The following is a 16,899-nucleotide window of genomic DNA, read 5'->3' as shown; positions in this document are numbered from 1 at the left end:
TCCCAGTGTATGGAAGGGCTGTGTGGTTAGGTATATAATCCAGACTGTACCAGTGTATGGAAGGGCTGTGTGGTTAGGTATATAATCCAGACTGTACCAGTGTATGGAAGGGCTGTGTGGTTAGGTATATAATCCTGACTGTCCCAGTGTATGGAAGGGCTGTGTGGTTAGGTATATAATCCAGACTGTACCAGTGTATGGAAGGGCTGTGTGGTTAGGTATATAATCCAGACTGTACCAGTGTATGGAAGGGCTGTGTGGTTAGGTATATAATCCTGACTGTCCCAGTGTATGGAAGGGCTGTGTGGTTAGGTATATAATCCTGACTGTCCCAGTGTATGGAAGGGCTGTGTGGTTAGGTATATAATACAGACTGTCCCAGTATATGGATGGGCTGTGTGGTTAGGTATATAATCCAGACTGTACCAGTGTATGGAAGGGCTGTGTGGTTAGGTATATAATCCTGACCGTCCCAGTGTATGGAAGGGCTGTGTGGTTAGGTATATAATACAGACTGTCCCAGTATATGGATGGGCTGTGTGGTTAGGTATACAATACAGACTGTCCCAGTATATGGATGGGCTGTGTGGTTAGGTATACAATACAGACTGTCCCAGTATATGGATGGGCTGTGTGGTTTGGTATCGAATCCTGACCGTCTCTTCATTGGGAGGTTAGCGTGCGACTGGAGGACATTTATCCCTTTGAAGAGTACATTCTTTTGAATGTTTTTTTTTTTTTTTTTCTTCAAAATTCTAGGTCAGTGTTCTCAGAACATTCTAATCACGTTTGTGACCTCACACCTTCTAGGGTTAAAAATCACATGTGAATGTGTGCTCATTATTCAGTGCTTCTTCCCAGATATTCATCAAGAGACAAGAGTCTGAGGGTGAAATGAACTTTTTATTGCAATTATTAGTCATTTTCAGACGAAAAAAATGCCTTGAAACTTAAAAACTATTTACAAAAACACACTTGGTACCGTCAAAGTTTTAAAGAAAATTTAATAAGGCTGTGAAAACACAGAAAACAGCAAGGAACACACAGACGGAAGGATGAAGGTATTGGTGAAGACGGAAGGGATGTTTCTAAGCCAATTTGAGCACCATATTCATTTTGGGAAAGGCAATAATCATCGAGAAGTGCTTTAGAATGGATGACTGAAGTAAAGCATGAATACATGATTTATCATCACAGTTTTAGTCTGACAATGTTTCTTTTTTTGCCAACTAAAAATAATTACAGTTGGAACACTGTTACTACATCATGCAAGTTACTTTAATAAACCTTCCAGAACACAGACAGAACACACTTCAGAAAGTAGAAGAGCTTGATATATTCCTGTCCAACAGTACTGACACAAAGCCTGGAAAGTAGTTTCTATAGTTCGAATGTAAGATCCCCTATCAAAAATAATATGCAGTATTTTCTTAATATATTAAAGTGCAAGTATTTATCCACCTGTTTCAACTCTCTCTGTGAGTATAAAATACTAAGGAAAAAATAACTACAATATTATGTTTTTTTGTTTTTTTTCCAGTATACTTTTTGATTTGTTCATAAAGGTGAACAACGCGTATGAACAGAAACTATCGCACCTTAGGTCAGAGGTCACGAGACTTCCAAGGTGATTCTTAAAAGGAGAGGGGAAAGAGCTGGTACACGCTGTGTCAGGATAGGTCAGTATTCTCCTTGTGCCATGAGCCATGTGTCCCATGATGCACTGTACTACACAGTTCTGCATGTGAACGGTTTGGCACAGAATCCACTGCCATTTGGGTTCATACATCACCTGGAGACTTGGTCTGTTCAGCGCTCCAATTTAAAATGGCTGAGCACAGAACGCCTATCTTTCACGGACTTCCAACTTCCACCCATAACCCCTGACCTCCAGGATTAGCAATCCACACTTATTCCCAGTTTAGCTGATCATAATCCAATCATCAGCCACCATGTGGGAAAACAGAACTGACCCATGGTCAGTGTATAGAGTTGAGACTCATTCCAATCGCTTTATTTTGTTGAGGTCCGCCATCTTTAAGGACACTCCAACCCGTAAATGCTCCTCAAAGGAGCTAGGAGCTAGGAGCTACAAGGCTCCGGAAGGATGTTTGAGCAAGGAAGCAAATCCTTTGTGGAAGTGAGACGTTTAAATGAGCGACATGTGACTCCAACTCTCCCCATCTGCCTCGTCTGTAACTGACCTGTGACTCCAACTCTCCCCATCTGCCTCGTCTGCAATTGATGCGGCTTCAAGCTGATGCTTGACTGAGCAAGGACGGCCAATTTTGCCTGATACTCGTTTCCTCGATTTCCTCCATCCTCACGTCCTTTCCTTGCATCCCCATCCTTGGGTGAAGTGAAGGAAGCAAGGAAAGGAAGCGAGGAAAGGAAGTGAACAGGAGCGATCGGAATGAGCCCGCAGACTCCATCTCCAGTTGGGTCTGCACCGTCCCAGAGAGTCAGACTGACCGATTCAGTTTGCCAACCTCTCGCTATTTATGGGATACCAACTGAAACTTGTTATTGGAGTGTGGTAGATTGCTTTGGTCTCCTCATCCCCCCCTCTCCTCTGACCCTTAAATTACGTAACTGGAAAATGGCCGTTAAACAAGTGACCACATAACTCATGGCCTTCTGGATTAGATTTTTTTTTTTCACCTTTAATGGTAAACATAAAAAATACGCAGGACTGTGGCATGCCCGCCCCTGGCCCTCCAGCGTAAGAGCGGGCTTCCGTTGCTAAGGGTAGCAGCAGCTTCTGCGTTAGCTTTAGCATCCGTCCCCACCCGTCCCCGCGCCACAATGATTGTTAGCTTAAGTTTGTGGCCGCGTCGGTCGTAGACGGTGCGTTAATTTCGTTTCAGCCGACGCCATTCACACCCCGGAGCCACTTGTAATGAGAGTGAACGTGAACGCACCCGCCGGAGTTAGCCATGTGAGCAACAGCGCCATTCGGACCTGGCTAATACCGTTCTTGGTCCAGTGAACAGTGGACAGAGCGGTACTGTTGCGCTAATAGACTTGCCTTTTGTTGGCCTGTGTCGCCCGACGTCGTCGTATCGTTTGCATCGGGAAACGAATGCGTTCCGTTAACAGACTCAAAGGCCCGGCGGGTGAAGGGTTAATGATGGCAAGCCTACGCTTACGGTCGGATACTTCTGTGTGGTGTTCGTACTCTCTACGATCGGTTTTGGAAGTGTTGTTCTAGATTATTCCGTAACAGTTGTGTGATATATCTTCATAAATTTTCAACCACTCGTTACTCTGGAATTGGCCTTTAGAAGGCACAAGAAGACGGCACAAAGACGTGCGTATGAAGGTTTTATATTATATATATATATATAATCCTTTATATTAACAGGTCATCTTCAGCTGTTTACAAAAACCCAACTGCAACACAGCACCAAAGAAACAGTAGCACCTTTTAAAGTGACAATAGTTAAGAAACAATAGGTCTACATTTGTTAAACATCTGTTATAATTCTTCTCATTGAGCCAGGCAGCATAACACATTAAAACAGGATTATTCAGACAAAGAACTACTATTCTACAATCTGTGTACAGCCCCTTCAGACGAAGGGCAAGAAAGTGTCATTTGTATTTCCTTTTTTTCCCCTGTTTACCAACAGCTTGCTTCTTTTGTGCCCACAACAGAGCTGTTTGTGATTAAAGGTAGCCCCCCCCCCCTCCCGCCCTCCCCACCCCACCCCACCCCACCCCATCTCATTTGCATCTTTCATGCAGGTAGCGAGCTCATCTCCAATCAGCAGGAAGGTTGAGGTTGCCAGGGATACAGGTCTCCTTAAAGTATTATCGAAAGATACCATTTTGTTTCCAGAAAAACAAAAGGAAAAAGTTTGAAACGAGACCCGCCCACAGAGCTGTGATTGGCTGAGCATGTCAGTCCACGAGGAAAACTTTCCCCCAGATGCCACACGTATTTTAAACTCTGTTCGAACATTGACACTCAGACTTCAAAGAAATTAAGAGCCAGATTTGATATGCGTGTACCCCATACACCCCATCCAACACCCCCCCCCCCCCCCCCAAAAAAAAGAAGCAGTACAGATGGCCAGTAAGGTTTTTTGCTTTGCAGTGAAATCGGTTGTAAAATTGTATTGTAAAAATAGTAAAAACTGAACTCTGGTTTCCTCATCTTTGTCACACTCTCAGATACTGCCAGTTTTTTTTTTTTTTTTTTTTTTTTGCTGCTATTCTCAGATTGCACATTTACAACAGCGGCCAGATCGAGAAGAAATCTAGAAATATGACTTTTTCCCCCCCCTGCTGTGTCCAGGCCCTTTTTCGACAATCCCACTTAGCCAGCACCTGAGGTAGTCTGAACTACACAGCACTGCTGGCGATATGAGACCACTTCATCACAGCCGCGGGAGAGCGAAAACCGGGAAGTGTCGCTGCCTCACAGCGCGGCCAATCACGAGCCGGGGAACGGAGGTTAGTCTGCACTGTCACTAGGCAGGGAAACAGGTGACCTTATGCCAAACCCAGAGCACAGCTGCAGCGGTCTGGGCTAATCTTTCCGGGGGAAACGGGGAGAGACGGCGTTCAAACTCGATTAGGCCGATTATCGGAGGAAAGGTGACCCCCCCCCCCCCGTCTAAAAGAGCGACTGGGTGAATTCTGTGGCCGGTTTTTGCCGGGAAAGGAAGAGCGAAGTTGAAGCACTCCTGTGCCGAGTCGACTGACCTTTATTACGACTGAGCGCCCGGGCCGCTGCGGAACAGACACCGTGCACAGGAAGTGACACTGTGCGCGGGGGGGGGGGGGGGGGGGGGGGAGGAGCCTAGAGTTTCCCCAGAAAGCAGTGTGTAAAACAGCGAGGTGTAGACCATGGCAGGGAACACTGGCCGTTAAATATAAAATGAATAATGTTAATGAAAGGCTATAGCTGGCTAAGCGAGGGGTTGTGTGGTTTTTAGGCTTTGCGGTATGTTTTTTTTTTTTTTCTTCTGTTAGCATGATTTAGGCTGCAGTTGTGGTTCACGAGGTAAAACATGCTTCCTTGTGCCGGAACATTCTACTGACCGCTAACTGACTGGTTCCAAAATGTCATGTCAGATCACCGAAAAGACTATAACCAATTGGAATTACTAGGGAATGCATACATTTGTAATGTAGCAGTCAAAGTTAGTCTAATTGCAATACTGCTAAGCCGTCGCCTATGGATACATTTAAAACAGGTGCCATAAAGCGATCTCTAAAAGCGCTGTGAAAATGGCTGCCGAAGACTGCGTTGACATCACCGGCTATGTGAGATGCATAGATCTTCTGTCTCCATGCCAACGACAGGATTCCATGTTCCAGTGCTGTTGGTTCACAATATGAACACTGACAGTGGTCCAACCTTACTGACGACTGCACAATATATGCGCACACACACGCAGGTCTCTCAAGGGAAAGGAATTATGACCGTGCGCGTGTGTGTGTCTTTTGGCCCCTGTGAAAGACAGCTATGGAGTAATTGGAAGGTCACACGTGGCTCTGGGTAGTCTGAGTATCACTGTTCAAAAGCACAGCACAGAGTCAGAAAACGCATCAGTCTGCACGCCTCTAGTGCCTCAGAATCTTCAACAGTCAGATTTAATAACAAGAAGAAATAACAATAAGAACACAATATTAATAATAAAATAAATCCGGATGAAATGACATGGGTGAAAGGGAAACCCAAATAGCCATCCTTGAACCGGGGGGGTGACACACATTCAACCAAGGATATTTTAAAATGTCTGATTGTTACAAATGATAACGTCGATATCCGACTCAATCCCCCTGCCCGTTAAATGAAACGAAATTAGAAAGCACACGTGAGGACCTTAGCCTCGCGGATAAAGGCGCTCCCAGATTCGACATGGAATCGAACGTCCCCTTGAACGCGCTCTGGAAAAGTGAAAATTTAGTGCAGCGGAGATACGGGTCAGCTAGCAAGTCGACTTCACGAAGAGGGCGGACCTCACAAAGACTCACCGACAAGAGCCACAAAGCCACTGGCGCTACTACAGTGGGAATCATTAAATCTGGCCCTCAAATCCAAATCAAGCCCTGGTTTTTTTTTTTTTCTCTGGGTAGTTAACTGAACAATTAGTGCTGCTGATTGGCCAGCCTGTCTTCACACCTGACTGCCAGGTAAAGGCTGTTCTTGGCCCTCAAGGACAGTGATGATCTCCGCCCTACAGGGTTGGACCATATCTTGGATTTTCAGGTCAACTTCCGCTTTAATTCACCCGACTCGAGCTAATATTTTAGCTACATTTCTTGCACGGCAGTTGATTGCGGTTCCTGCGTCTCAGCATGAATCATTTTACAATGACAATGCTAATCTCCAAAACGCTGTTGTTGCATTGGATACATCTAACTAGCCAACTGAGCTGGGGTAGGCTAATTGTTGGAACAAAAAACCTGCATACACTTCAGCCCTCCAAGAGCACAACTGCCCACACTTGCACTAATGTCTCATTCGGCCGTATAGCCAGCCCGAGGAAATGCTAAACCGTAAGTGCTGTATAGACACACACACACACACACACACACACACACACACATCTCTATCCAGGAAACACGTGCACCGAGCGCACACACTTCACCCAGAAACCGGCTAACGCGCAACACGCCTCGCTCAGAAACCCATGCACACGTCATTCCCATAGCAACAGCGCTGGGCTGGGAGTGACGTCGCTGCAGTTTACAAACACGAACCCACGGATAGCTTCGGCGCAGCGGTAAGCTTTAGTTGGTCCTCTGTGACCGTGTCACAAATGATAATAAATGATTAACCTATGCACTCTTCAAAAAAAAAAAAGAAGAAGAAGAAATGAAGCATATTAGAAATCATGTCCATTACCTGCCAATACAGGACATGCTTAAAAAAGATCCATCTATTATCTGGCCCTTTTCTCACATTCATGGACCATATCCCGTTCAGAACAGAACATGGGGTGAGAGAATTTGGTGGGGTGGGGGAAAAAAAAAGAATATATATTTTCATTACAGAATGACTATTAAACTGTATGCAATGTACTTCAAATCATATAGTATGCAAGAATGAGCCAAATGATCCAATTAGCAATCCTTCTGAAATGCACGGCAATCGGCTAGACGCGAAAAACAGCTGAACAGGCACCGTTCAAAAGGCTGTGAATACTCGGCTGCGTTTTATCCTCCCCTAGTGGTAAGCCGCAGCTACTGCAGCGCACTGTCGAGGGAGTCACTTACAGAGGACCGTGAACTCTCACAGTCAAAACGTGTTGGAAATAAGACATTCTTTTGGGACTGGAATACATGGTCAGAGGCTTTCCCCAGACAGGAAGCTTTGTGCTGGTAGACGTGACCTCAAGGGGAACTAAAACTGGTACCTTAGCCCTCAGAAGGAGGAGCACAAAACGAACATAAGGGTCTCGCCAAGAGCGATAACTGGGCTAGCAGGGACTTAGCCCTTTCTTGTACACTGCGAGTTGACGCAGCAACACCCATAGAACCTTGCGTGTGGTCCAGAAGGGGCCCGTTTCCAACGCGAGGCACACCACGATTTCGAACAGGGTCCCTTGCAGGGGCGAGGAGAGGCAGAGCTGCACCGTACTCGCACACTGCCCCCTAAAGGCCAGACAAGCCACTGCCAAGGATTATGGGAACATACTTCACCCACTGCTGTAACAGGGCACACTCTTAAAATCTTGGCTTTTTATTTTTATTTTTATTTTTAATTCAAACATAAAGACAGGTAAAGGCTTCACTTCCTTAGAGAACAAAAACAATTTAGGATTCATCCTCATGCTTCCAGATATTAATATTATATTTAATCCGAATACATATTGCCACCATTGGCACGTACAATATTGCACACAATAATGAAATGTATCTCTGAAAGTGACCATTGTGAGCAAGATGAAGCTGGAGATACACTGGGAGAGGGTGGGAGGGGGTTAAATAAAAACAAACTTTAAATTACATGAAACGTGGTAATGAATTACCCTATTGAGATCTTTTGCAACTTTACAAAATGTATATAGTGCCCTTGCCACCGGTCTATATACAGGAAGCAACACCAAGGGCTATATAAACGTTAATTTCTCTGGACCAAGTCCACTGCATACTTGCCCCCCTTGCACACACCGTGCCTGAAGGCTAGGCCTTCAAATCACGTTTTCGTGAAGGTTATATCTTTAAGCAACAACTGGGAAATGTATTTTTCCGCTTTTCACGAAGGGGGAAATGAAAGAGGAAAATAAAACAAAACAAAAATAAAACAAAACGTTAACAAAAGCTTGTCTTTCTTTGGGTTTTTTTTTTTTTTTTTTTTTTTAACATCCAGTAAACACCGTCCGCCCCAAGTTGTGCGGGTGGCGAACGAGGTAGTACCCAAACAAAAAACAAACGGCGACCCAAATCGTCAAACCAGCATGTAAACGTGCAAAGTGTATAAGGCACCAGGTCGTTGTAGAGGATGCTCCGTACAGCTCACATGCGTGTGACTGCTTTCTAAGTGCTGCCTTGACTCTCTCGGACCTAAATTGTGTCGTGGCGTTTCACGTTTTTTTGTTTTAAAATTTCCCCACAGAAAACGTGAGTATTTCACGAGGGTTTAAATCTGATTCACAAAATCATGTCAAATGCACGCTGGCCAGAATTTCAGTGGACAATATCTTACAGGGTTCCATATGGACAATAATAGTTCTAATTTTGACAATTCTATCAACAAAGCGTTGGTGGTAGTTCATTGGGCCCTGACGTTACTGCATGCTGTCACTGACTAGCGTATCAAAACAACAAACACGTTTATACACAGTGCATGACGAGCCGACACAAACACCCCTCATACTCTGACATTTTCATTTAAAATAAAAGGCAAACAAAACAAACAAAAAACAATAAAATGGTGAAATTATTTTAAAAGTATGCGGTTTAAAGTTTAAATGTATTTCATGTTGATATATCATATGTACTGACCAGTTGAATACCTGTGGGATTCGGAAGCTATGCATACTGTAACACAGAGCGCTTCTGTCATTGATCTATTTACCTTGAACTCTACGAACGGCTGCATAACATTTAAATAAAACTCCGACAACATGCCTAGCCCTCATATATATAGTATATACACATATCTACTCACAGGTAAAAGGGGTGGCAAGTATACTGGTAACCTCTTTCAAAAAGGTTTAACGTTTTGGTTAGAAAAGGTGTTCCAAAATATCTTCTTTGTGCTGAATTCGAATATTAGCTCACACGAAAGGACTTGCTCCTCGTACATTTCGGGCAATATTTCAATTTGAACATTGCACCAATTTTTGAATAGCTCGATCGAGTATAAAAGTTCTTGGTTAATTAGGGAAATAAACGCTCCTTTCTTTATAATTTTAATCAAGTAGGAAATAGTTCATATATAATGTTATTACTCTGTTTTAGCAGCTGCTTACTGTTTAATGGTGGGTAAGTAGGTAAACATCCAGCGATGAGTGACATCAAGTCTTAACTGTCAGTTCGTGAGGGTTTCCGGTGGCGCTCCCTTGGAGTTAAACAGTTACAGTTTAATTCTACGTTTCTTTCGGTTTACAGTAACGTTTTTAATTATAACTTTTTTAACCTCTGTAGTGTATCAATCCTCCTCGCCGTCATCGCCGTGCAGCTCCTCCTGGAGCTCGCACACCCTTCTCTCCCTCTGCCTCTCTTGGATCTTTTTCATATCCTCCGCATATTTACAGAAGGTGCTCCCGAATTTGGACCAGACCTTGTACGGTACCGTGATGGAGTTACGGTACGTCGGCTTCACTTCGCTGACCCTCATGAAGACGCCGTACTTATTCGATCCCACGTCGAAGAAGAACCGCTTGTTGTCCACAGTCAATGAAGTGCCCTCCGGTAAGTCGGCTGGCTCGTCCTCCACTCCGTAGTCGTCGATTAGTTTCGCCAAAGCATCGCGAAACTCAATAAGTCCCTGTGCAGGAAGAGCGATAGTCTGGCCTTGTGTGGATCCCAGTCCGGGCCCCCGGTTTACAGTCTGCCGAATCCTCAAAAACCGCCCTCTCTGGTTCTCTTTCAGATCCATGTAGTACTTCCGATTCTCTCGCACCAGAAACTCGCTCTTCAGCGCCCGCCGGGGCTCGTCCTGCACTATGTCCGGATTACTAGGCCCCAACTGGGCATAATGTTCGATGAAGTCTCCCAGGTAATCTCGGAATTCCACAGCTACGGACATGGAGAGAGTGAGACGGCTTTTATTTCCTCCGGCCCCGACCTCGGCTATCTTCAGGAAGCGGCCCTTTGCGTTTTGCTTAACGTCCAGGTAGAATCGCTTATTCTGGATGTCAACCCGTTTCGACGCGAGCTCCTGGGTCTCATGCTGCAGTCCGGAAGCCGCACCCGCCCCTCCGGTCACTGGGTGTAAGGAACCGGCGCCCAGGCCTGTGACCGCTCCTCCCTGCTCGCTTCCACTGTCTCTGTCCGCCATGATGCGTCCTGCCCGCCTGCCTGCCTTCTCTCCCTCTGCCTCCTGTAAGCAAACCTACTGCCAGCCAGCCACGCCGCAGCTCTCGCGAGATCTGCAGAGAGACGCAAGAAGAAAAACAGAACTTGAGAGCGGCTCACCTGCTATCTGCAAGGCCACAAAAATCGAGCGGTTATGCGTCAACGTTTCTCAGCGTGAATCTTACAGCTTTGCACCATATTCCATGAAATAAATCACGAGGAAAGCCGATATGCAAGCATGTATCGACTTCAGTGTAGCCTGTATAGACTGTTTCAACAGTAGGCTACCTCGTTTTTTAATATAAAATGAAAAAATAAAATAAAACATGGATTGAAAATAATTGGTATTTGTTATACTCAATCCTTTTACCATTGGCAAAACAGCGATTTGCCTATTGTACAACAATAGCAACAAAAGCTGCACCACCAACAACAAATAATAATAGTAATAATAATAATAATAATAATAATAATAATAATAATAATAATAATAATAACAACCATTATAATACTAATATCTGCATCAATAATATTGATTGTAAATAATAATAATAATGGTCATCATATATGCTGATAGCAGTGCTATCTAATCAATCAATAAAAATGTAGTTTTGCTTGTCTATCTGGAAACCCATCGGATATCTGCCCCCAACACATAGGCTAACAGGCTAATCTTAAAAGTCAGATAAAATCTAATGTTAGCCTCGTCCACGTGCCACGTTATTAAGGTACATTAATTTGTCTTTGACACGATTGTCTTCAAGTTTCACTCCGCGCTTCGAAAATAAGATTGTAGATATTCAATCTAAGGCCTTTTTTGACGTCACGTGACCCATGTTCTTTATTTAAAGGTATAAAATCGATTTCTGTTTTTGTACGCCTGACTAATGGAAGTGGTTGCAGTGGATTATTCTTGTACAGAGGTTGGAATTCCAGGAGTCCAGGAGAAAGGTGTGTGATGGGTTTCTTCCCCCCATGACTTCCGTCAGCTGATTCCCGAATTACTGTTACCTCCTGGCTGAAGAATTGTGCTACTGAGAAAATCCAGGTGATTAGAACAAAATACTGGGGATGAATTTTAATTTCTGAATCTGGATTTCCTGTCATTGTTCTTGTATGACACGTTTCTTTACCGTCAACTCTCTAGTAGCCAATCTAATTGTGTTAATTTGTCAGTTTCTTACGCCTGTCATCTATTAAGTAACATCATCAATCCCGGCACCAACAGAAGAAAACACAAAAAAACGAAATATTGGTTGAATTTTGTTAAATAAAGCAGCAAAGACTCTGCAATCATCGTCTATTGATCCCCGGTGAGTTGCAGCACGTTAATAGTTCGACATGCATCTTCTTATTCAAGTAGGCCTAACTCAATTTTCCAAGAGAATTTGCATCAAACACTTCTAGGACCTTTGCGGTTACATTGTTTCTGGAGAGAGCAATACCCGTCACGTAACCTTTAACCATGGCATTAGGGTATAACAAGTAAAAGCTAAATAATCTTTCTTATTTAAGACAGATTCTTGTCAGCACATCCAATGAAATCTTAACCAATGAGATAAAAAAAGAAAAGAGAATAGATTAGAACGTGTCATTTCGACTGCATGCGCAGTCTCCCACGCGTTCTCTATTGCTTGTGTTCAGTTTCCTTCGAGTTGTGGTATTTATACGTTCCAAAGAATCCATCAAATATACATGTCGTTATTAAACTAACCCCAGACAGTAATATATTTGGGCTTGTTTCTCTTGAAGTTAAACATTTTTTAAATTAAGTGGTGAGCAATGTATAATAATAATAATAATAATAATAATAATAATAATAATAACAATAACAATAATGTTTTGTATTATTATTATAATTACTATTATTATTGACCAACTGTGCCAATCAATTACATATAACAATAAATGTCCCTTGAATTATTGCAAAAACTTAAAATTTTGTCTTGTGCGGAAAATAGTGCAAAATATTTATCTGATTAATCCGTCTTCTTTCACTTGATTATCTATTTCCTTGAAGCTTTTTTGTACTTTTGTTTAATACTAACTATGGTTAAAAAAATAAATGATGGTAAATTAAATATTGCCCTGTTACCTGCTAATTCTTGGCAGCCTCTTTTTCAACTGGCGAAAAGCATGTAAACTTGAGATTAGCAGGTTTTCTTCAAGTCTCCAAATGTTTTCACTCACCGGGCGTCTTAATCATGAATTAAATGCGACCCATGATAACTGCATTTAGATAAAAATGGAAATATAAAACTATGTATTAGGCTACATATAATTTATTTCCTGAGTATTTAACTTTTTTTTTTTAGAACTGATTCACAATTTAGAAACCAGAAACATAACATGAAGATACGGCAATGCGATTAAAAGATGATGTTTAGCAAGACATACCGAGTAACGTAACTTTATTAGCCGTACTGAATTATATTGTTCTCCAAGCGCCTGTAACTCGATAATGTTTGTTAATGGTATGGTTCCCATTGCCAAAGGAAGATGGAATATAAACCTGTACAACTGTCCTTCAAATTAAATGTGAAAAATCTACGAATATTTCCCAAAACATCACGTAGAATAGATCGATCGAATCCAGGGATAAATGTGTCCTTCTATTCGTCCTTCTATGCTGTGAAAATAATCAATAACGCAACCATTGAAATTGAATAGTGGGGATTAAATAAAGTAACGTTATTCTTTTAGTTATGTAATGTGAAAACTATGGGTAGATAGTTATCAGTTATACGTCAATAAAATGTTGCTGTAGGTAGCCTGTAGTTGAACGAACAGATTCTCGGTGCAGATAAACCAGCCTATATTTATAGCTAATATTCCATTCATTTAACGATGAAAATGAAAATAAATGGGGTTTGAACATATCAATAATTAATCTGTATTTCATTATGTCTAGCAGTTAATTGCTTTATTATTTACAAGTTCCATTTTCTTCTATTTATTTTGAGTTGGCTTGTTTACTGTTTCAATTGAATCATCTGTATGATACGAACAGTTCTGCCAGTTACATTATTAATTATTATTATTATTAATGCCGAAAGCGATGGTTTATGTGTTTTGTGTACACAACGACCAAGTATGTTTCCCTGGAATGGGCTTGCTAGTTAAGACACTTCTTAAGTGAATGTCTTATCATGGTTTTCGGAAAACATATATTTTATTTTATCGGAGGCCAAACTTTTATAGTTCAGAATGAAAACAAATAGGTATGTGTCTTCGTAGTCTACAGAAAGTATTCGTTATCTATATATTAGATATATATTTGATGTAAATACATTTGCAATAAACAGTTGGAGCGTGAGGATTATGAGTTAGCCGGCGTGAATACAGGCCGCAAACATATTTAAGCATATTTCACAGCTTTTATATTTTATTCTGGGTATCTTATCAAACGTACATCTAAGATCATTTATAATGTTGTGCCATAATAGTGATTTATTTCAGTTGGATTGTTTTCAGTGCTGTTTTCAGATTTTTATGAAAGCCACAAGTTAATTGCATGCTATACGCATATGGATATAGTATTGTCAATGTGTCATTAATTGAATAACTCTAGAGTAAGCGTGCTATTTTACCGTGGAAGGGATAAAGTGAAAACTTTTTGGAAAATATTAAAATGATGTTTGCCTACCTTCAGTAATGAGAGACTTTAGCCACCTTACTGTAGTGTCATTAAAAGACATGCAGATGCATATATGAAACATTTAGCATGCTAAGCTTGCGAGACATGTAGGCCTACTGTATGTGCTCAATAAAATATGTTCAACCAGTTGTCACCATGCAGAAAGCCGACCTGAAAGGCAGTAAGTAATACGGAATGTGGACGCACTTCTAGGCCTACATACTGACTCAGGCCATGTTGATGTGGCAATGTTGCGCACAAATGATAACAAATTATGACACAAATTATAACATAATTCACAGCTCTATATTCCTCCCTTCGTAATACACTGGGAAATATATAAAATAAATATATAATTAATATATATTGAATATGTATTGAATATGTATGCGTGTAAATGTAAGTTAAACAATTAAATAGATATCTATGGGTCTCTCATTCTTACGGCTACCCCCTATGATTTAAAAAGACCCCTCGGCTTTCAGGTCAAATAATTAGCCAAAATTAGCGCGCTTGTTCAATGTGCAACAAGTCGAAGAGGATTCTGGATAAATGTCAAATATGAGTTTGACATTTATCCCTCCGTTTATCCCTGACATTAAGCCCTCCGCACCAGCACACATTGGTGTATGGTTTTGAGCACAACACTCTCCCTCTTAAATTTATGACTTGTAATTATGGCAATGTCCATTTGTCTCCTCGGACTGTCTTTGCGCTGTATCCCCACAGCAGCAAGAGGTCAAAGAGTCATACACTCCACAAGTTCGACGTTTGAATACCTTACAGATTAATTCCAAAGGGGAAGGGGCGTCCACTTAGCAAACTTATTTAGTGGTTCAAATCGACAATTTCCGCGGAATATTTTCATACGTCAGTGAAATGTAATCAAAGCGGTATGCAATTTCTCACATGATTTAAGTTACAACCGCTATTGCTAATTGCGGTTTTTTTTTTTTCCTGATACGCAGCTAAAATGTGATTTAATGTGTGAAAACGATCTGCAAAGCTTACCCGTTTACGTCTGCCGGCGGAGCGCGATTGAGCTGCTGCGCAGCCTGTGGTAGGCAGACACGAACTGCAGACGGGAATGGTGAAAGTACGCAAGCCGGGGAGGCCTTTTTCTGATGCTGACGCGGCGTATCTTAGAGGATCCGCCGCTTCGAAAGACGGGAAGAAACAGAAAGTGCGAGTGGTGGCATGGAGACGGAGGCACGCAGGGGCCTGAACGCCACGCTCTAGTCCTCTGATGTCAGCGCGTTTGATTCTCCCGAAATACTGCAATGATCTCCTGCGCCACGCACCGTGGGCTCCCGGGTACTGCAGCCTTTTAGCGCGAATCTATTTTTATAAACGGTACGGCCGTTATTCCAAGTATCAATTCATTCCTCGGTTCAGACGAAGCAATATGTTATAGGTTACGCCTCAATACGCTGTCTTGAAGTAGCCCATCGCAATGGATACGCTTGGTGTTTGTTTTAGCAGTCAGATACGGCTGCTAGAGATCACAGTTGCTACAGCCGGTTATGCTGCGAAAGAAATTACATTTCGTTTAGATTTCAGGTCTAGAGCGCCTTAGAAAATCACTTTCGCAGTGAAACAAGATATCTTCACATCAATGTAAATGTCAAATTCAGATTTTTTGAGTGTATTCCTGTGCCTTAACCATTTCTAACTACATAGAAAATGGCTCGACAGACTTTCAATGGTCTATATTCGCTTACAAATTTTTGTTACTTTCAGTTTTTTCTACGCGATTCAACGTCTAACCTTACACGAAGAAAATTACCTCTTATAAGTCAGAGGGTGCAATCTTTCGCCAGTTGTGTCAGAATTGACGTCGAAGTTGGCATCTCTGTTATTCACATTTATTGCTGGAAAACGGCTATTCAATTGTCATTATGGTATTTCATCATACTAACAAGATGGCGAGCCACCAATGATACTTTTTAACTTAAATAAGGTAACCTTTCCCCGTAAGGGATTTCCCAAGTAATCAATTCGACCATTCAAGCAGGCGACACCTACAGCTGACGCGGATATATGCCAACTGGTGAACAATAACAAAAGTACAGATAGCGCAATGACGACATGCACGAGTATAGAATGGGCATAATCCATTACCTCACAGCGACACGTTAAGCAAACGCGTAAGTAAACTTTGTTTCAACAAATGTATGATCCTGTTGTCACCACTGTCAAAATATATCAGTTAGCGATGAGTGGAGTTTTACCTTAGGTGTTTAGAAAAATAAACTTGTGGAACACATCATCAACGTTCTTTCAGCACTGAATTTGTGGGATGGCTAGGGCTAGGTCACATCTGTTCAATACATACGGAATCCATCTCTGAATGAGCAGCGTGCTTCTTATTTACACGGTCCTTTGAGGAAACCTCCCATGGAGACGTCTCCCATGGTGATGACACGTGCCGAGATTCAGGACCGTGGACAGCGCCCCACGCGCACACTCCGCCAGAAAAGTGGACCAGGGCATCCCCGGGACCTATCTGAGAAACGCGCTCTTGAGATCGTGTTGTTTGTACTCTGAATGGTCTGGATTTTGGATTATTTTACGAGTGGCCGATCATGACCTTCTTTAAGTTACGTCTTCGTTACGCTGGCAAAATCAACTTCATAGTTTGAATAATGGATTTAAGGTCTGGGTTGACTTCTCTCTTACTTAGAATCCTTTACATTCTGAAGTAAAGAGGGAATAATCTAAAAGTTCATAGGGGCAATTAAAGGGATTAGGGAAAATAAATAAATAAATATGTAAATGTT

General features: G+C 42.1%; 1 protein-coding gene across 1 annotated transcript; it reads right to left on the bottom strand.

Annotated features, from left to right (window-relative positions):
- Positions 1-4,180: 4,180 nt before the first annotated feature.
- On the bottom strand, positions 4,181-10,513 carry LOC133124738 (transcriptional activator protein Pur-alpha-like). Its single transcript, XM_061236181.1, has one exon. The coding sequence runs from the start codon at positions 10,463-10,465 to the stop codon at positions 9,614-9,616; it is 852 nt and encodes a 283-aa protein (XP_061092165.1). The 5' UTR covers positions 10,466-10,513; the 3' UTR covers positions 4,181-9,613.
- Between the last annotated feature and the right edge of the window lie 6,386 nt (positions 10,514-16,899).

This window comes from Conger conger, chromosome 3, assembly GCF_963514075.1.
Source record: "Conger conger chromosome 3, fConCon1.1, whole genome shotgun sequence".
Classification (NCBI taxonomy): Eukaryota; Metazoa; Chordata; class Actinopteri; order Anguilliformes; family Congridae; genus Conger; species Conger conger.
The sequence above is the reverse complement of the archived record's forward strand: the minus strand, read 5'-3'. Positions and strand labels throughout refer to the sequence as shown.